A 22,242-nucleotide genomic window follows, 5' to 3' on the forward strand; every position below is an offset into this window, starting at 1 on the left:
CTCTCAAACCAGAAGCCCTCTATAATCAAGACCTCTCCATCCTGCAGGTCCTCTTGCTGCTGAATCTGTTGTGACAACACACCACCATTAGTGAACCCTGTGCATGCTATGTATGCCTTACCAACTATAATAATAGCAAGATTAATGCTATACAGTTTTTCACAGAGCGCGATAAAAAAGGCGTATATTTTTCTGATCTGTTTTATGAGCAGCCATGTGTGATTCAAAGCTTCCAGAAAGACATCTGATCTATAAACAGCCCTCTCATCCAGAGCTTGGCCAGTCTTCTAGCACCACATAGCAAATTAGGCTGCGAGACACAAAGGTCTTCCGCGAATTGCCCTTCTCCTTGTTAGAGAATCAACTGAGACCGTAGTTACCTGTGTAGGAGGGAAACAACATCAAAGTGGGCTGCAGCCAGAATGAGAGGGAGTTGCAACAAACTGTGCTTCAACTCCAAGTGGTTGTTGAAGCTGTTAGAAATCTGACTTTTACCAACGTTTCTAACTAAGAAAAGCTTTAATTTATGCAAATGTATGCAAATATAAACATTATTTTTATTTTCTATTCCTAATGGAATAGGTTTCATTTATCTTTTGCCCAAAGTCAGAGCAAAATTGTTTGTTTTTTTGAGCAAACAGCAGCAAAATATTTAATCACTAATATTGATTGATCCTTGATCACCTTGATAGAACACCATGTACAGTAAATGATGCTGAAAAAGGCTTGGCATAGACTGCAGAGTTATATTTAAGCAGTCAGCCTCTGTGTCAACTATAATTTATGTTGATGGGAATTCAGTTTACGTATACAAAGAGCTAAGAGGGCAAATTAACTGTGTTGCTATGCAACTGGAGAAAACTCATGTAGCCCAACAACTTCTGACCTCATTAAAGAGCCAATGTATTAGTCCTATCTGATTCGTCATGTCCTATGAAGACAACATGAAATGAAAACAACCAATAGAGCTCTCGACTAACCTATGATGTCAGAGTTGTAATGTCAGTGGAAGAATTAGGAAAGAAAGGTAAAACAAAGGAAGTGAAGCCTCAAGAAGCCATGTGGTGAAGAGGCCTGAAAGAAGTAAAGTTGTTTGGGGTTTTTTTTATGTGGTTGAAGAAAATTGACTAGCAATAAAAAAAAGGCTTTGGGATGCTTGAGAATTCACTTCCCTGCCAGGAAACGTACCATTCTGTGCTCTCTCTGGTCAGAGTGGTTTACTGATGAACACCAATGAATCATCTCCTCTATTTCTTCCATTAGACAGTTTGTTTCAAACAACACTGCAACAGAATGAACACACACATCCATAGGATATTGTCCCAGTTAAACCAGGCCCAGTCCAGAATGGCTTTTTAAAGAGGAGAAAATGCAAATTATTAAACACAACCTGTTAAAGCTGTGACACAGCACCAACCGTGCAATTAGCTTAGTGCTGAAAAATTTACAAAATCATATTTCAGATTTAAAAAAAGCAAATGTGCAGTTCAGTACATCGACAATCAAGGCATACATGCACGTAGACATTCATGAAAATAAGAAAAATGTGTGTATTGGAAAAAGAAAAGCTACTTCCTTCTATGCATGGTGAAAATGAAACCTGAAATTAAGTGATAATTAGTCTCAAACAAAGACAAATGCTAAACTTGAATAAATAAAAATATTTATGAAACCATAAAGGTACAGCTACAATCATTTCCCAATCTGAAAAGCTTGACATAACAAACAAATCAAAACTCGCACAATGAAATGGAAATCAGTAAAAATAAATTTGATAGACTCACAGTAATTGTCATTTAACAACCTGCTGGCTTCATCTTCTTTGCAAGCCATCAAGTTATGTTGCAGACCTTGGCAGATTCTTCTAGAGAAAAAACAAAAAAAAGGAAAGAATTTAATATCATAAATCTTACTTTTATATATGTATATATGAAATCCATCCCACCACAGCATAATGACCACCTCCAAAATGTGCACGTGCCCAACAGCTGTGACCAATTGAAGCATGGATTGCATGAATCCTATGAATGAGTCTGGAATAATGACGCTACACTGCAAGTTTTGGTATTGACCCGATAACCAGTAAATACGGGTATAATATGCCAATACCAATCCCATACTGAACCTTTTGAAAATCAAAAGTTACTGCATTACCAAATTGCTGAATGAGGATATATTTTTATGATCTTGATGTGTTTTTATAATTTCTTTCCTGTGGTTTAATAATTTAGTTAAAATCGTGAACAAAAAAAGTACAAAAAAAGTATTTGCTCAAACAGTAACAAAGCAATTTCTACCCCCATTGTAATGTCTTGATTTTATACTAAGATAAACAATGTTTTCATTCTCATTGCGGCCTACTCGTGAGGCTTCTTAAACTGCACTGACCTACAAGAGAAACGTTGGCGAAACCATTTCATTACGGGAAATTTCCGTTAACGCCGATGTGGTTACAAGCCAGTTAGAAGCTAACTGGGCACCAACTATTATCCCCAAACTGTTTAAAGTACTAAAACACTTTCAAAACACTCAGAAAGAGGGTGCTTGTAATTGATGTTAAGCTCATTGGAGAGCTAAGCTAATGTTTACGTATAATTGGATTTCCTCATATTAATATGGTTTGTTAAGTCATCAGAGCTTACCAGCAGCAACTTCCACCCGAGAAAACTCTTGTACACTAGGTGTTCTTCGGAGATTTCCAGCACTTTGGTCCAGGCTGTGGGGGCTTCAGCTTATGGAGACCCAAAGGTGTTCACCTGTTGGTGTTTCAAAAGTCAGACGCAAAGTCCAGCAATATATAAAAGCTCGGGTCATTTCTATCTGCTACAACTTTAAGAAACAAACCCAAAAGGACGCTTGATCATGTTTTTTTTTTTTTTTTGCTTGTATATATACACGCGTGTGTGGGTGTGTGTGTGTGCGAGTGTGTTTTCAAGGATTTGTCACATAGATCATCTCATCACTTGGTCAAATGTCTTTCAGACTTTTTTTTTGTTGATTACATCAGTTCACACCTTAAATAAAAAAGTTCTGATGACAAGAGCTATCTTCGATCTCTTTGCATGTGTCCGATCTGATCTGCCTCGTTTCTGCATCGAGGAGTCCCGGTGCTTTTATTCTGAAAGAACCGGTACAGGCGGGTGACTCCCGGAAGTTTTTGTTTTCTCAGCTGTCAGTTCAGAGACGGAGCGAGGCTCCAGCCTCCTTTCTTTGTTTTCCTCCAGCAAATAGCTCTCCTCCATCCAGGAATAAATGATAATCCTACGTGGCCGTCTCACCCCGAATTGAAACGAGCATCTAACACGGTTAGTGGAACACTGAAAGACGCTGGACTGCTTTCGCTTCACCGAGCCTCAGAATGGTAGCTAGCCCTCGCTAGCTGTTATCATCATAACAGATCGATCATTTCGATCGCCGTCGCTCTTCACGTTTCTCTTTCTGTTTTTAGAGTCACTGTCTAATGTGTGTGTTGCCGTCTACGGAGAATAATTGAGAAGTGTCTCGAATTGCTGTTTTTCGACTGTCAAAGGTGCTCACGGAAGCTAGCACTTTTAACGATAGCGTCGCACACAGACGGGATCTATTGATTGTTTACAAGTCGATTATTGCTACTTTTAGTCCTCCTTTGTACAACATCGCGACTGCACGTTGCCGTGGTGAGTTTGTTCGTCACGCGCTTTCATTTTACAGTGAATGAAGTCAAACAAAATGACGCCCTTGACATCTTGTTTTGGTTTCTCGTTGACTTTCGTTTTCAGTTGTTGTTTAAGGTCGCTTTGTATTTCACATCAAGGGTCGTCCAGTGAAGCGAGCGGCTCGACTTGCTTTAGTTTGTCTTGATGTGCACGCACGAAAACTTTTTCTTTTGCCTTCAGGGCAATAAACTTGGCTGCTGTGTGTTTGCTGCATCATTGCATGCTGACATCATCAACTAGCTTTAGCTGCTTCCCAGAAAACACACTAACCTCGTGTGTGTGTGTGTGTGTGTGTGTGTGTGTGTGTGTGTGTGTGTGTGTGTGTGTGTGTGTGTGTGTGTGTGTGTGTGTGTGTGTGTGTGTGTGTGTGTGTGTGTGTGTGTGTGTGTGTGTGTGTGTGTGTGTGTGTGTGTGTGTGTGTGTGTGTGTGTTATTCTCGATATGTGAATCTGCTGGGTGTCACAAACCTGTCTGTGAATGTCTTGCATTGCTCAGTACCTGATTATCCACTCAACAATCCAAGCTCTCCAGGGCTCTTTGTATTTTAAACTGCAGTTGACTATTTCATGGATTAACATTCTTTCATACATCATACAGTCACACCAGTAACAAGATTCTTAGAATATGAAGTATTAGGTGTTTTGTGAATAATAGACAACCTGCCAAAGCAACAAAACAAAAACTGTCTCTGCAGTCAAGAAGAAGAATGTAAACTCAAATGTATGTCTTTTGTTTGTGATTGTCTTTTTTTGCTATTTTGACAATGATTTAGGTTATTTTTATTAATATTTGCTAAGCTTGACAATTTTTGCTGTGTAACACTTTTACATGGTTTAGATTTCTTGAGACGTACTGTTCACACAATAATTGAACAGAATGCATTTGTTAATGTTATCAATTTGCAACCTTTACAGCCAATATCATCTACACAAGTGAATTATAGTCCAAAAAGTCAATGTTTTCATAGTTAATGCTCAGAAAAACCAGATTAATTTTGATTTAGTTTCTGTGCAGTAGTGAAATCACATAGCAGACTATCTCTCGGTAACCTCGAGACGAGAGGAGAGTGCCGCCTACAGATGGTCATTGTGTTGTGAAAAGTGCACAAATGTAAGCACTGGGATGTTGTTTGCTCTACTTATTGTCATACTGTCTATTTTACGTGGATGTGCTTAAAAATACAATCATATTTTTTTTTGCCATCTATAGGTCTTCTATCTGCTACAGAGTAGGCCTGTGCAGACATGGAGCCCTTGGCAGTGGATGATGACATCTGCATCCTTAAACATGAGACTGCCTACACCGCTGCTGGTGAGAGTCCTGTCTCAGTGTGTGCCGGCGATGAGTCTGTTGCCTCCCACTTCGCTTTGGTCACGGCCTACGAGGACATCAAGAAGAGGCTAAGAGACACAGAGCGGGAGAACACCCTACTGAGGAAGAGGGTTAAACAACTAGAGGACAAGGTATAGATGGATACAATGGCATGTTTTGGGGTAGGGTGTTGACAATGAACATTGAAAGTTTCATAAAGATTTTTTTAAATGAATCAAAAGAAGTTATTCTGTTGGCTGATATTGGAGTTGGAAAGAGAGCTGTGGAACATGATGAATGAAATCTGCATTTTCTGTGCAGGACATCAGAGTTATGGGCGAACAAAAAGTGCTTGGAAAAAGTTGAGGAAACAGTCAGCATATTCAACACGACACTGCAAAATACTTGCCTGTGGGAGTCTGCATGCCAGCATCATTAATATTGTTGGCTTATAGTCAAGGCTGTAGAACAATGAGGAATAAACCAACTCTAATACAGAAAGGAGGGCTGAAAAAAATTCTGGCACGGGCAGACATTGTACTGGAGTAAAACACAGCAGAGCAGAAAGGCTCCTGAAATGCAGTTATGGTAAATGGAAAAAGATGAAGGTTTTAAATTCGGATCGGTAGTCAAAGGTGAAAACATTGGCATGTAACTGACCTGTAGCCACATGCTTAATTAAAAACCCTGCTTTATACACTGGTGCTTTGACAGGTGGAAGAAATAAAACAACACTTACTTCTTTGTGACATTATCTTTTTTTTCTTCTCTTTAGCACTTCAGGCCAGATGCTCCTCCATCAGAGGGTCCCCAGTATGTGAACAAGGCCTTCAGCGCTTACCGAGGTATCTATATAGAGAAGGAGGACCTGCAGATGGAGCTTAACAAACTGGTGCGTTCACTGACTTATCTAAATATCCCACAAACTGAAACTACAGGCAGGCACAAAGATCAAGTATGTTGCAAACCAGGAAGAAAAAAAAAAACACTAATCATTATTAAGTTTACAGAGAATGAAGAGAGTTCTACTTATAATTTCAACTGGAAGACAGTTTTTTGCACTGGCAGGAGTACTGACTGACTCTCCCTCTCTCACCTTCTGTCTCTGTCTCAGAAAAAGGAGAAGAGTGAGAGTGAGCGGCTGCTGACAGAGCAGCTTCAGGCCAAAGAGTTGGAGCTGCTTCAGCTGAGGACAGAGATGGATATCAGCCAAGGTACGGGTACAACACACAAACCTTCTTAAAATGAATTACTCTACTTCCCTTCTCGCCTTCGTCAAATATCACTGTAAAAATGAGACGTTGGCCAGATATTTAGACAACAATAAGCCACTTCTAAGAATCGATTTGTGTATCTACATGTGTCGGGTATTCATGTACATTTAAACTTTGTGTGTCTAGTGATGAAGAGCTTGAACAGCCCACAAGACTACTGGCAGGTAGACAGGGCCAACACTGAGCTTAAGATCATCAAACTGCAGGAGGAGCTGGAGAGAGTGACACTGGAGAACAGCCGACTGCTGGAGAAGAGTGTGGTAAGTTTGTGTGAGAAGAAAGAGCAGTGGAAACAGATGCTGAAACTGAGATACTGACGTGGAACGAGATCCCAAAAACCCATTTTAAGAATAATGGGGATCGGAGGTGTCGAGTCGTGATCCTAGAGAACTTCCATTCTGCATGCTTTCAATATGTAACTGCATCAAAATAGGCAGTAATCAGGCTTTTCTGCTGAACTTCATGGCGACACATTTGGAGCAACAACACATTAAGGGGTGCGCTGCAGTATGAACAAGACCCGAAGAGGCCTGCTTTTGTTTGTAATGAGGATTTTCCCGTTAACATAATAACATAACTGTGTTTTAGGAGGAACCCCTCGGCCTTAACGGACCGGACTTGGATCAGACTTGTGACGCAAAATACAATACAAGGTATGAAACAAATGCTTGAAGAGTAACTGATTATTTTGTTCCCCATTTTAAAAAGTAAAAAAATAAAATTGCATCTCTGGAGTAGTTTGGCATTTTGTTGACAAAATGTCTACAAATTGTAATTTTAATGGACATTTGTTGTGGCATATTTCTCTTTTTGAACAGCTATAAAACGGCACATGCTTCCGCCACAGATTGTACTTATTCTGTTTGGCCACTAGAGGAGGGTGCCGCTTTATACATCTGCACATCACAGATCTTTAGACTTGCCAATCACCTTAAAAAAAAACATTGTCTGCTAAACTGTGACATTGTATTTGGGAGAAATCATTGAAAATCGTGGTATGATTTAGGTTGTGAAAGGTTTGTGCTAATTGTCTGTGTGTCCTGTAAATTAGGATTTTGTGTAATTTAAGGGGACTTCGGTTTGTAGTTCATTCGGTTTTAACATTACAAAATGACTTTGTTTCACTGTGCTGGCTTTCTTTTCACGGTTTTGTCGGCTGATACAGGTGTTACAACGTAAAGGAAGTGTTGATGAGATTTTGCATCTACGCATAATGTGTGGATGGGACAGATTCTAAGCATTTCAGTCTCCAAATTTCCAAATATATATATTTTTTTCATCCTGTTCAATGTTTCTAGGTGATTACATCAATTGAGATTACCTTTTAGTTTTTTTTCCTTGCAAACCTCAAATGTGCTGTAAATGTGCCATAGTGATTTTATGCTGTTAAGTGATTTATGCTCAGCACCTGTGAAACTCCGAGGCTCCATATCAGCACAGTCAGTGATGGTGCTAAGCGTGTCAGCAAAGTAGCAAATCCTATTGCAGGAATACAGTTATCACAGGAAAGAAGCTGCTCCAGCAATGTCTAGAATTAAATTAGATTAAATTAAATTGAGCTCCTTTGTTCAAGTGTCCCATGAAATTTGCATTTACCAGACTTCTGTATGGTGGTGCCATCAGGAAACAATAAGCTATTGTCGGACACACGGTTATAAAGGATTTTTACCGTGTGAGATCCAGTCAAAGGTTGTATTTTATTTTTTTTATTTTTTTATAAAAGCAGAAACTGAGGAAATCTGAAATCTTCCCCGTAATGTTTACGTTAAATGTTCCTCTCACCTGTAGAGAGAGAAGCATGCAGCAGTCGTACCAGTCGATGTACCGTGAGGTCAACCGTCTGCATTCAGAGCTGAAGCACCAAACAGACCTGATCAGGAAACTCAGGCCTTTAATCAATGAGACAAGACAAGGTGAGACACAAATGTGGCAGAGTTCAGATTTGTTTGTTTTGTTTTTTTCATTAAAGATCAACCAATTATTGTGTGTGATCCACGTGTATGTGATAACAAACATCTCTGCTCCTTTGCTTTCTTTCATACCACTCCTGTACGTATAGTGTGGGGGTGGGGTGGGGGGTGGGGGGGGTAGTTTGCGTGCTAGATGAATCAATAAAAATCCACTCCGAAAGGCCCCTTCATCAATATTATTTACCTACCCTGTATTCGTGTGTATTTTCCCCATACCGTTTGAGAATAATCTTGCTCGACAACAAATAATTGTAATAACTGAAAGAACGATCTTAAACTTCAGTGACGCCAATCCTTTGCGTAAATTGCAGACAGCATGAAACCTTGCAACATCATTGGTTGAGTAACTTATGATTTGATTTAGTTGACTAGAGTTCGACAAATGTCCATTCTGAGCCCGGCCCTGAGGCAGGATTTGCCCTGAAGAGCAGGACACAAACCGAGACAGACAACCACATCTCATTCACATCTACGAGAAATATTGAGTGTCATCAATTAAATTCATGTTTTGGATTGTGGGAGGAAACTGGATTATTTGGAGAAAAGCGCCACACTCAAGGAGAAACTTGCAAACCCTGGTCCATTCTAAACTCTAACCGGGTACATTCTCACGAGGACACAAGCGTGCGAAAGACTGCACCACGTTGCAGCTCGCTTTTCTACCGCCTGCTTCTGTTCAGTTCCAGCAGCGCCTCTGTAAAGAAGTGCTCCTCACTCAGAGGACTTCTCGTTGCACTTTGTATAAGAGAGTGATAAGACTAGATATTGTGAAAGTGCTCAAACACTTTGTTAAAGGACATGATGAAATGATCTCTCTCTCTCTCTCTCTGCCTCTGTTCCCCTCCCTCTGAGACGATGTATGCTACCCTTAGGAGGGATTACCTCTGGCGTCGGTTCCTCAGAGTGTCAGAACAGGAGACCTGGAGGTGAAAATTAGAGAACGAAATATGGCAAGAAAATAAATCTTTGCCTATTTATTCCACTGAATAAGAGAGTAATCCTGTGACTTTGATGAGGCGGATAGAGTGAAATAGGGAAAGCAGGAGTGGCAAAGAATAGGGAGAGGGAGGAGAGGGGCATGTATTTATTCAGTCCTGCTGTGCATCTGTATTCTTCTAATGTTCCTCCTTTGGAATCACTTTTATTCAAATCCTAGACTCAGGAGACCTTCACATGGAAGCATAGCGGGGAGGGATGGATGGATAGATGATGTGTGGAAGGAGAGGTATGGAAACAAAGCGGGAGCAGACACTCTCATTTAAACTTTATTATTCGCTCAAGATGATGATTTGATAGCAAAGCAGCGATGTGTGTGTGAGACTTGTGTACGGATATGCAAAATATAAAGACGGGCTTTGTGTATGCATAGAAGTCGGCTTGATTAAGCTTTTGTTTCGTGAACAAAACCTAATTATTTGGGGGAATATTTACTGATTCACAGGCAGTGGCATTTACATTGTGCAGGGCTTTTCTTGTACAATACGTAGTCTGCTGCTCAGTGTGAAAGTTCTATCTCACTGCTCCGTCTTGAGCCAGTTAGAGATCAAAAGGCTTTGTTGAACGCACCTTTAGCATTATTTCATGTCTTTACAAACTCTACTTTAATCCACGTGTAAACAAACGCAGAGGTGTGATCATTGTGCCAAATAAATTCATTTTTAATCTATCAAAAGAAAAAACAGATGCCTTCATTTATGCCGCCAGGTGGATTTTAACATTTCTGTAAAACCTTTACAACAATATTAACAAGAGGATTAAAGATATTTACAAAAAATATATTTTACTCTTTAGTATTTCACCATTCTTTACTTTTTCTGGGAAGTCAACATGGATGTTAAGTCATATCAAATTTTCACAAATAAATAATGTTAAAAGTTGTTATATTACCGTATTAATAGTCATTAAAAATGGATAATAAACAGACTGTTTTACTCATAATTCTTTAATCTCTGGTGATTTAGTGTTTTTGAGTTTAGGTGCATATAGAAATTGGCTGTCTCTAAATATCCCATTGAAATACTTGAAAGAAAAACGTTACATAATTAAAACTCAGGACATTTGGTCTTCAATATGAAAACCAATTTTACAATACGAGATAGAAATCAATGCCAATTTTGACACGGCTGTTAAAGTCAGGGGACGATGCTTAACAAAGATATTTGTTTCAAGAGTGAAAGTAAAAAATGATTTTTATTACATGTCAAATATTTTTAAGTCCAACTTATTTTGAGGAAATATGTGTTTAGAAGATTTTGTAAGGTGTAAAGACTGTTAACATGCTACAGACAAGATAATTCTTTAAATATTTCCATCCTCAAAAGGGGTTTGCGCCGTTAAAACAAAAACATACAGAATCGTTGCTATAAATGAAACGCAAGTTTGACAATATTACCAGTCGGTGTATACAGGTCTCACTAGATACAAAATGATTCTAAAACTCTTTGTACATCTGCTGCTGTCTTTTTTTATTTTTTTATTTTAATCTTCGTTGTCCTTCATTTTCTGTTTTTCCCTGGATCCTACCCATCCTCCTCTCTGTCTAGCTGCCTCAACGGTTCCAATCCAGTGTCTGGATGATGTGGAAAAGAACAACAACCACCCAGTCCCCCGGGCGTCAGTGCCTCGTCCCCCTAGTGCCCCCCCACTCCCCTCATGCTCCGGCCGTCCCGGCCCACCAGTCAGTGGTCAGTCGGGAAACCTGCTGCCGGACAGTCTGAGGGAAGACTGCTGGTACGACGGTCCCTGGCCTTCTCCGGGCTGCTCAGGAGAGGCTCTGCTTGGTAGTGATACCTGCTCCGTGGTGTTGCCCCCGCCTCCTATAAACCAGGCCTCCCTGGACGACAGCTCGCGATCCTTCCCCAGTCCGCCCAAGCCCAGTGATGCCATGTTCTGGGAGGGACACTCCGCTGCGTCCAACTCCTCGTCCTCAATGGGGAACTGCAGTCCCAGAAGCCCAAATACAGAGTGGGCCAAGCCCTATTAGGACAGATAAATGATCAAACACAGTATGAAATTGGGTGGAAAATAATTGAATGGAAGAATAAGTGAACTCTCCGACCCTGCCACATAGCTACCACCTAACCTGCCTTAAGTTGAAAACACCACTCCTTCGGAGTGATTGAGACTGGACCTACTGGTTGTGGGATCTAACAGAGGCCAGAAGAGGCCTTTTTTTTTTTTCTCGAGGTAAAGACTAATCTCATTGAAATGCCATCTCTGCACACCGCATCGGTGAACTTACCTGACTTTGCAGAGGAAAATTTGATGACCGACCCTCAACAGAATAGTTTGTCCATGTGTATGTGTCCTTGTATGCACATGCATAAGTGTGCGCAAGCATGCATACAAGCAGTTTAATTTGCGTGTGTGTTTATATATACGTGCATCAAACAGTGTGCCTGTGTGTGCAGATCGGTGTGTGGGAATCCTTCGCCCGCCTAGATCTGTATCTCATCGTAATAAACCTAATAGAGCTCAAAGGGCCTCTCTTTCTCTCTCTATCTCTCTCTCTCCATATACTGTGGCCAGTGACGGCCGGAGCCACAGCATAGTACTAGGATTTGTATACCCGTGCTCCCTCCAATGCAAGTCTTTTTACATTCGATCACTGTAAATTATACAAGATACATAGTCCCATGTTTGTGTCATGATTACGTGACGGAGATGTCTTGGTACAAGGATTCGATGTGTTTGTTTTTGTACTGTGATGGAGACAGACATACTGCAACTGTAGGATAATTGCTGATATTTTGGTTCCAACATTTTAACAAATACCAAATTCAAACCTTTATTTCTCCCCCCACAAAGTACATATGGATTCATTATATCATGGTCGGCTTTCAATCTATCCATGCTTACTGAATCATATTTGAGAAAGCCGTATTTGAAATTTATTTGTGTGTATGGTCAAAGATACGCTGTTAATGCTTTCTGGAAAAGCAACCACTCCAATCTCGGCTCCTCCAGAAAAGGTGAAAGTTAAAATCTTAATTGTTTGGAAAGCTTCTTTAAACCTGCCTGTTGTCACATATTCCTTTTTCCCCAGACTACAGAATTTAGCTTTGAAGGAACTTTTTCCACTTTCCATTTTGAAGGAACGTGGTCTGCATACTCCCCTGTATACTGAGCTCACGATGAGGCTGAATCAAGATTTTTTGGACATTTTCAATAATAGAAAACATACCGAAGCTCTGCACTGTGCTGATGTTAATCCTGCTGTTAAGTGATAAGGGAAGTTTGTAATTGATTTCTCTTTTGGAGTGTCAGATAATCTGAAGGATGTACAAATTAAATATATTAGCTTATAAGACACACAAAAGGAAGAATGTGCATATTGTAGAAATGTATATGGTGGGCTTCAGTACTCTGCCAAACATGGTTTTTGCACTCCAAAGAATAGGTTTTTATTTAATTCCTTTTTCTTTTCTCCTGCCCCACCCACAAGACTTGTGATGTGATGTAGGAGCTCTCTCACTGGTGGCGCAACAATAATGTGTAAACCTGAAGAAATGTGAGCTGTGACTTGACATAGAGGTGCACAAAGCACAAGGCCCATGGTTGTAAAAAAAAAAAAAAAAAAAACAAGGTTTTGTGTTGTTTTTGTTTTCTTTCCTCCATATACTGCAATCTGTTTCATAACTGTGGTCTTTTATGTTCTTGATTTTTAAGAAGAATTATTTTACAGCAGTAGTTTCATACTTCTGTAAACAATTTGCAAACCAAAATGCAATGTACAGTAGATATGGATTATATTTTAGATTTACTGCACTTCAGACTGTTTGTAAATATGATCAATTAAATGAATGAAATGAAGGCACCTGTCTGCATCATGGTTTTTTTTTGTTGTTTTTGTTAACTTTAGCGGTAACGTGCCTGATTTGATAGTTTGCTTGTTCTGCCTGTCCATTGGTTGTACATCTGTTTCCTCCCACAGTCCAAAAACCTGTTTTTAGTTGACTGGTGAGTGTAAATTACCTGGAGGTGTGTTTTTCTCTCAGTGGTTGCCCTGTGATGGACTGCCAGTCAGAGTCTACGCTGCCTTATCCCCATATTGAGCCGGGATCAGCTCCATCCTTCTCTGACCCTGCGTTGGATTAAACAGAAGATGGATGAATGGGTACAGGCAATGAGACTTCCAATCATACTTCCAATATATGGTGCATGTTCCGCAATAGCCATCGTTTTGCCCCACTCGTGCCTCGAATTGCAAAACCTCCTGCTTTATCATCAGGATTTTAAAATGGATTTTTCAGTTATTTCTACACTTACAAGTTTCTAATTTTCAAGCATTTAAGTGTTAATGATCATAATGGCTAAAGGATGAATGGATGAATGTTTTTTTTTTCATGGTTAACTTATTGAATGCTGTAAAACATTAAAGACAACTCACACAGAGTGTTCCCAGTGGATCCCAGAAAGGCAGAGGGCAACCAGGGCCTCCTCAGACAGCCAGGCACCTGAAAGAAGGACTTCAAACAAGAAGTGGCCGAGCTGAAGGCGTTGCTCCATGGTAGAGACCAAACCATTGCTGAACTCCCAAAGACAAATGAGAGTCTCTCGACAAGGTTGAACTGCACCTCTGACGAGCTGCCTGACAAAAGAAGCCAGGACCTTGAAAAAGAAGATGACGGGTGCCCTGGTTTCCTCACAACTATGATTACAAAAAAGAAGAATTTAAATGAGTCTTGTCTTTTCAGAACAAAACTCTTTCCGTGTTATTTCAAACTCAGTGCAGGTTGCAATCGTAAAAGCGAGTGTGAAGACAAACTACTTACATGGTGTACTGTGGGTTTGTAGGTTTGATCGAAACAAAATAGCCAATAAAACTGACAATGTCATTTCCATGTTATTTACTTGGTAAATCTGTTCCCGAAGATTATTGCAATCCTAAAAGTTGAATGTAAAAGTGAAGCAATACTGGAGGCCAGAGTTAAGTGAAAATGGGCTGTACCACTTTATATTTTCATTATGTTGACAGATCGTAAACAGTATGTAGCCTATTGAGCCATATTTAAACCATAAAAGGTCAGTTTTTAAGTCTAGCTGTAAATATTATGACATGACACTTCGGGTACAGTGAAAACCAGGTCTTTGTGCTACATTCAACAATGTCATCGTGTCAATATGTTTATAATGAATACAGCCTCCACCACACATCTTAAGTTCACATACTGCTAATGTGATGCCAATTCAGCAGCCACCTTAAAGAAAACAGACAAAATCAACCACCAGAAAGTCAGAAAATAACTCAACTTTGTTGTTTATGAAAGCAACACCTCCTTACAACGAGCTCAGTCACTGCTCCCCATTTTGGTTCTTTGGAGTGTGTTAAATAAGAGAAAGACAGATCTTTAAATAAATACATACAGTAACTGTGCAGCACTGTAAAGGTTTAATTTATCAGGAATCAACAGAGTGCTATTCATTTATTTTGGAAATTCTTTTGGTACAAATTTAAGTCAGTCAAAGTCAGAAAAAATTACAGAAGCACAGAAAGTTTTAATTCACTTCAGAGCTACTTATGTTGAAAAGAAAATGCTTCACAATGTTCAGTTTTTCATATCCCAAATGAACTAAACTGAAGTACACTGTGTGCTGGAGGTTGCGAGATCACTTAGTGAATTTCTTTTGTCGTGAATGAAAGAAGAAAAAAAAAATCTAAATTCATTAAAATGTCCATGCTTATCTCCTAAAATCCAGCCTCCCTGTTATTCCTTCACATTCTTTCATTTCACAGTGCAGACTGATGAGCATCCCAATAGATCTTTTGCTATTCCTAATTAAAACTTTAATTAGAGCTTACTTAATATGAAAGTAGGAAAACAAGTGAAAAGAATTACACACAATGTTTACTGCTTTTGAGAATTTAATATTTACATCACTTCATCATCACACATAATTTCTCTCTTGCTTACACCAGGTGTTTTATCTGAGTTGTACAAGTCTCTTTAACTCGTGTCATGCCATTCATATAATAAGCTGGTTGAAGTGACCAGCAGGAACTGGCTATTTATCGACCAGCAACGCGCTGGCATGACTCTGAAGATCTTCCAATACGGGGCTGTACCATGACGACATGATCCGTGGCTACAAAAATGAGTCAAGTGATGGAAAAACTGAATTGAGAATAATGTGCACAAAACATTTGCATTGAAGTTTTCAAAAATCATACCAAACAATAAAATCACATTTTAAGCCACCTATTCCAAAGATGGGAGAAAAAAAACACACACACACACACACACACACACACACACACACACACACACACACACACACACACACACACACACACACACACACACACACACACACACACACACACACACACACACACACACACACACACACACACACACACACACACACACACACACAAGGCTTGAAGCTGTGAGAGTAATAAACTTATCCAGACTGTTGCCGCATTTCCTCAGTGAGAAAGACTTGATGCAGGTTCTGGGCGTCGTCTGGGGTTTTTGAAAGCTGTTTCACAATCATGCTGATGTATTACATGCTGGTGGGCAGTTTTTGTTTCCTGTTCTTGGATGGAATCCCAGTCCTCTCAAACTCCAGTTTCTCCTGGATGTACTCCCGCTTACACTCTTCAAAGAATGTGGGATCCTTGTAGCTGGTGGGAAAGCAGAACAGGCTGAACACTCTGCAGCACTTTCTTCTCCTTCTCCACATTTTATTACATTATACAGTCCTTCTCCAACAAATGCGTGTTATGTTACAACATTCTATAAAGTAGCACAATGCGCAATCGAAGAAGTCACTTTGTTTGCATGTTCTGCCTGAACATGCGTACAGTTTCCTCACAGTCAATAAAATGCAATTTGAGGCTAACCGGTAATATAGTGGTGGCAGCGGATAATCGGCAATTGTACGTTTTCAGGCAAAAAGTGAACTACTGTGGAATAAGACTGTAAGGTAATAAAACATGGAGAAGATGATAGATTGACCACAGATGAGCTTAAGTCACAAAAACCAACAGGTCAAATAAAATGACTTTTTGCTAGTATTGGAGATGGGGTTGATCCTATCCAGTATCTGTATCGAGTTCCGATACCAACGTAATTCACTGATCATAAATTTCCAATCATACCTGTGGAGATTTCCAATCTACAAGCCACATCTGTGCTTTTTTTTTAAAGTGCAATTTTTTTTAAATAAAAAAAAAAGACATTTTAAATACATTACAGTCAATCCAATGTGCTTTTATAGAGAAAACAGAAAAGCCCAACAGCAGATTTGTTTGCGACTGTGGAAAGGAAAAACCGCATCTGTGCTTTACTGTCACTGTAATGACTCCACAAGAGATTTCCCTGCAGGCTGCTCTGCTCGCTGGCTGCAAAATATGGAATGGATTTCCTGAACAGAGGCGGGTCTCAATGAGTCGTGGCGTAATGAGTCAGGAAATCCATTCCACAGTTTGCAGCCAGCAAGCAGGCGAGCATAGCCGCACTGTCGCTATCCAACCTTTCATGGCAATATGTGGCTGTTTGAATGTATTCTATGCTCACCACACTGCAAAGCAACATGCAATGTTTGCAAAGCCATTGTACAGGGTGGCGGCTTCTCTGGAGCCAGGTGTCACCGTTTTTAAAGCGACATCTCGCAGAGGAGTACGGCTCTGACCGCAGCGTCAAAACAATGAAAAGCAGCTCCTCCACGCTGTCAGCAGTTGATTCAGACCTCAGTGAAGCTGCGTCCTACTCCACGTAAAGCTCCGTGAAAATAGTCCCAATCGTTGGTGCTGCGCGTGTTGGAAATATTGCAGTTTATGCTGCTTTGCTAAAGAAATTCCCCAGGGATTAACAAAGTGATTCTGAGGTTTTAAAAACATACCAAGTTTATTATGAGATGATGACGTCACGCAGACCCCTACATTGTCCGAATTGAAGAAAAACAGTTTGGACTTCTCCCTTTTCTGACCTCATACTAACCTCAAGTTGTGTTTTGGGAGAATACATTCATACATTTCATACTTGCAAAACAAAGGAGTTTATTACAGCCTCATATAAAATCAACCAAAATGATAATAATATCAAAGCAAACAGAGCTCTGGTATCAGAATAGTATCTGTATTGGCAGATATCCAAATTCAGGCATCGCATTGGATCGGAAGTGGAAAGAAATGTGTATCGGTTCATAGTTGCAACAATTGAGAAATAACTTTACTGCGTCACTGTGGAGTGCTCCACAGGGAAGTGTAAATACTCACTGTACTGTCAGGCATTCCTTCAGGGCTGCATTTTGCTCTCGACATTTAAACACCATGAAGAAGCCAGATTCTTTACAGCAGTGGTTAAAGGCTGGAGGGAGGTGGAGAAGAGAAGAAGAAAAAAATGTGTTAAATAAAGTGGGCAGGGCTTGATTTGAACTAAAACAGCCTAAATAACACAAGCAGAATCGCTCAACTAAAACTGAAGCCTTCCTTTCCCTATAGTGTGTGTACCGGTATATCCTGTCAGTTGATTAAAACAAATCGCCACAGGCAAACCGAGATGGGTCTCATGTCCACAAGAAGGAACTTCGTCACGCTGCCAAGACTTATTAAACTCAAAAACTGAGGCTGCTCACATTGTCAGGGGTCGCAAAATACTGCAACTTGCAATATAGACTTGACTACTTTTTTTAACGGATGCCTTGAGCTGAGCAAATAAATATTGATATGCAAAGACAAAGCTCCTCTGCAAAGATGACTGTGCAGACTGGCCATTGTTTTCTTTAATTGTTTATTTATTTTTTATTCCACGGTAAACATGCAAGGTCCTCACTGTAAAGAAGGTGCTGAAGACTGAGTCGTCACCTTGTTAGCGAGCTCTTTGTCAAGGCTTTAATTAAAACTCACTGCCCTCTCATGTCTCCAGTTGAACGACTGACAACATAATTACCTTTATCAGTGGCATCAGTATGGTTATCACACAGACACTTTCATCAGGATGCAGATGTAGAGGATGGGGGGGTTTAAAAAAAAAAATCTCAACGGCAGAACCAATTTAGAGAAGCAGAATAGTGCGACTAATCTAATCAACAAGCGCCTCATCCCTGTCCCCTGGCACTAATAGAGGCTGCAGAGGGCTGCCTTTCTGAGCACACATCAGAAGCTACACCAAAAGACAATTTATGAGACGGAATTCATGTCAGAATAGGCCCTTGTGAAGGAAAGTGTGCTCCCCACCTCCAATTTTGGCCGTGTGGTGCTGCTTTTTTTAATAGCTGCAGAAGTGTAGTCTGGCAGTTAGTGGGAATGATAGAAACATTGAGGGAGATTTGATGCTTTAAAAGAGGAGGCTGAGTCTAAACCCCTGATATATAATTAGCCATAACAGAAAATAGGATTTTGAGCCTGATCTGTGCTTTTCTGAATAATGAATAAATTATAAAGTACTATGTCAAGGAAATTGACAATTATTTTATTTATTGTGGATGTTATAGATGGTATATTGACACACATTTAACAAATCTGATTTAGAAACCAGTATCCAATGTGAAACTTTTTTTTTATCGTATCTGCAGATGTCTCACGTTTTTTTTTAACAAATTATTTCAGAGTAGTGATGCGAGTCAAGAAGGGAATGGGGGGGGAAAAAATCACGTAAGGGAAATGCTACAAAGCAGTTAGTATCACTTGTCTGTGTGCTTTGGGGTGTTTGGAGGTGTGTGTGCTTAGAAAGACAACACAGGAAAACAAAGTTATAGATCTGTAGATCACATGCTGGAGACCTGTATAGAATATAGCGGGGGGGGACGATAAAGGTGTGAAAATGAGTGGGATGAGAAGCTTGTAACGTGAGGGGGGTTTCCAGTACCCACACGTCTATTGTCTGTCCCGTCACCTCCGGCTTGCGCGGGTTGCTGTCAAATTTGTAGAAACTGCAAAACCTGGCCAAAAAGACCAGCTACTCAATCGTGACAATACAATGCGGCACAGCAGGTTATCAAAGTAGCGCGCCGTAAGGTGAAACATCAAGAGCAACTGGATTTAAAGATGTGTCTTCAAAAAGAAAGATGAATAAAACCTGAAGAGAAATTAAATAAATATGGAGTCTCATAAACTCCGATGAAAGTGTGGTTAATGGGTGATAAGTGGATTTTAAGTAAAATGAGACTTTCAAACATGATTTGCTTTTCCTCTTCATTTTGCACCTTCCCAAAGCGTCATAATCTTGACAGCAATAACACTACAAAATTACAGAAGAATGGTGCACTGCTGTATTCTGGTGTGAAGCTCTTCTGTAACTCCAAGTAGTTAGAACAGCTTGCGTATACTCTAAGTATTATTGTCATGGCAGCTTCACAACACACAAAAATGCACTCATCCTTCACAAATGAGTTACTGTGGTAATAAAACACCACAAAACAAGTAAAATTGGTCTGAAGAAATAAAAGCTATTGAAGGATAACTTGCATTGCGCTGGTTAATTGAGATGTTTAATATTTTTTAAAGATTGTTTATTAATAATAATGCCTTTTATTTCTATTGCACTTTACAATAGTAAATCTCAAAGTGCTACAGACAATAGGAGCTAAAGGAGGTTTAAGCCACAGGGTTCAAAATGTGTGAAAAATGTGGCGGCTTATAGTTTGGAAATCATGTAATTATAACTGACTGAAAACTGCATTTAAAAAAAATATGCGTCATACTTTGGGTTGATATACATTCATATTTCTAATACAACTTTATGATAAACATAGTGCATGTCTAAAATAAACATAATGTTGTATTAATGTCCAAAAGACGACCACAAGAACAATAAGATCAGTGAAATGATATATTGCAACCACACTGAAAACAAAAATCTCAATACTTGCCATGCTAACAATCCAATTCTCCACAGCATCAAGCTAAACTGAATAAAATCATCCATCCTATCTTGATCTATTCTGTTTATCGTAGCGGGATACTGGATCTGACCCCTGCTAACTGCGTGAGGAGAGGTTATACCTGGACAGGTCAACTATATTTGTCTTATATTTGTCTTTCTATATAAGACAAAGGGGACAGGGATGAGGCGCTTGTTGACTATATGTGTGTCCTTTACAGGACACACATATAGAAAGACAAACCAAACACACATCCACATTCAAACTTGTGGGCAACAGGCATGTTGGACTACACACAATGACCTTGGTAAATGCAAAATCTATGAAAAAGAGGTTATATTAGCTCAAATTAGATTGCTCTAGTAATTGTAATGTAGTTGTGTCAACCAATTGCATTTGTTAGCGCATTGAAAACGCCAGACTGACCGAGACAGGACATAAAACAATACTTAAGACTTGATTTATTGAGTTTTATCAAATCCTATTGTTGAGGACTTACGTGGTTGTAAACCTAACATGACAGACTTTTCCAAATTAAGGCAGTGCATTGCTATTTCTGGAGTAAACTGTAAAAGCACAATATAGAGAGTGGCAATAGTAGTACTTTCAGATCCTGTCTCAGTGAGAGTAGAGCAGGTCTATTAGTGATTTCTGAATCTTGTAGCTTGCAGGCTTGTGATGGGTTAGGGTTAGTCATGGGGTATGTTCTGTCCTAAAAATTGTCAGCAATTGCCTGAAAATGTAAGAAAGAATAACTTTTTTTTTTTTATGTCAAAAGTCCAAGAATTGTAACTAGTCTTTTTAAAAGAAAACTTGCAATTGTAGTAATGCATTCAAAACTATAAAGCACAGTATTTAGACAATACTGTAGTGAGTGACATAAGTACTGACTTTGTGATATGTACACAAATTATTTTGAACATAAACATGATATTGCATGTTTTAGGTACTATTAACAAGCTTACTGGAGGCTGATAACAAGCAGTCTTTCGAGTCACTCAGTCTTAAAAAGGTTGATGACACCATCACCACCCCCACCTACTCGGTCGAGCCTCACAGTCGAGAGAGCAGGAATCAACATCACACACCTTCCACCTTCTCCACGCAGCGCTCCTTGGCTTTCTCCCTCATTATCTTCGGGATCAAGACATCCGTCTCCACGTGCCTCAGGTGGATTTCCTGCTCTGATGATGCACCAGAAAACGATTGTCATCATATGTCACGTTGGACGAGACAGACAGTGCCTCTGTCGATGTTACAATATACAGGATTCACAACAAGGCTCTAAAATACTATACGAACAGACTCATTAACACTTATTTATCCTCAATGTGCAAACTCTACAGTGTTGACTCAGCTAACGCTACTATAGCCACATAAACAAAGCCCTCAATGAAAACTGGAGCACGGATACTTAGCCACCACTAAAGGTGTGCTCTGAAAAACATGAAAAGCTTTAAGAACAACGAAAAAAAGGGGTAAATACCTGCGTTTGTTGACTCCATTGAGGCGGTGTTTCTCAAAACATTACAAAACTGAAGCAATGTGACCTCGCTGTCGAGCTGCAACAACTTCCGCTGACGTCACCACGCGATGACGAAAACTACAAGTCCCAGCGTCCCACAAAGTCACGTCACGTGCACAAGGTCAGCCGCACTCGCCAAAGTAATGTCAATTATGTTTTCATATATAAACGGCGGCAGTACAGGGAAAGACGTTAGACTTTTGTGATTAAGTAATTTAATATTTCAACATTTGCAATGTTATCAAAAAATTGGACCACAATAAAAAACAACACTTCATCATGAAAGAAAAGAAGTTGTACACCTTCAACCCCAACACACATACATGTAGAAACCATTCAATGCTAAACATACAAACATCTACTTTGATATGTTACTGTTAAGGCTACATCATTTAGTGGTGGGATACTGTGTTAACCGTTTTCAACAGGGTCATAACAAATTGATCAAATGTCCCTGCTGTCCATCCAAGTTTGCTTGTTTATGTACCTATGCACCGATGACAATTTAACAAACCTTGGCCACAATATATTGACATGTATTTTCATAATATCTATTAAAAAATGCAGGGCATGTGCTTTCAATGATGCAAACTCCATGGCTTCAGTTGAACAGCTTTTTTTTGTAGCCTGATAATACA

General features: G+C 39.7%; 2 protein-coding genes across 2 annotated transcripts; one reads left to right on the forward strand and one right to left on the reverse strand.

Annotated features, from left to right (window-relative positions):
• Positions 1–3,170: 3,170 nt before the first annotated feature.
• Positions 3,171–13,007, forward strand: azi2 (5-azacytidine induced 2). The gene is made up of 8 exons (XM_080500927.1): positions 3,171–3,305; positions 4,905–5,158; positions 5,782–5,898; positions 6,121–6,220; positions 6,407–6,540; positions 6,869–6,933; positions 8,069–8,193; positions 10,794–13,007. Exons 2-8 carry the CDS (start codon positions 4,940–4,942, stop codon positions 11,231–11,233), a joined length of 1,200 nt encoding a protein of 399 aa, XP_080357053.1. The 5' UTR covers positions 3,171–3,305; positions 4,905–4,939; the 3' UTR covers positions 11,234–13,007.
• Positions 13,008–15,632: 2,625 nt separating this feature from the next.
• cmc1 (C-x(9)-C motif containing 1) lies at positions 15,633–21,660 on the reverse strand. The gene is made up of 4 exons (XM_080500928.1): positions 21,566–21,660; positions 21,168–21,263; positions 17,474–17,564; positions 15,633–15,877 (listed from the first exon to the last, which is right to left on the reverse strand). The coding sequence occupies exons 1-4, from the start codon at positions 21,582–21,584 to the stop codon at positions 15,757–15,759; spliced, it is 327 nt and encodes a 108-aa protein (XP_080357054.1). The 5' UTR covers positions 21,585–21,660; the 3' UTR covers positions 15,633–15,756.
• Positions 21,661–22,242: the final 582 nt, after the last annotated feature.

The sequence above is a fragment of the Blennius ocellaris genome, assembly GCF_963422515.1.
Source record: "Blennius ocellaris genome assembly, chromosome: 8".
NCBI lineage: Eukaryota > Metazoa > Chordata > Actinopteri > Blenniiformes > Blenniidae > Blennius > Blennius ocellaris.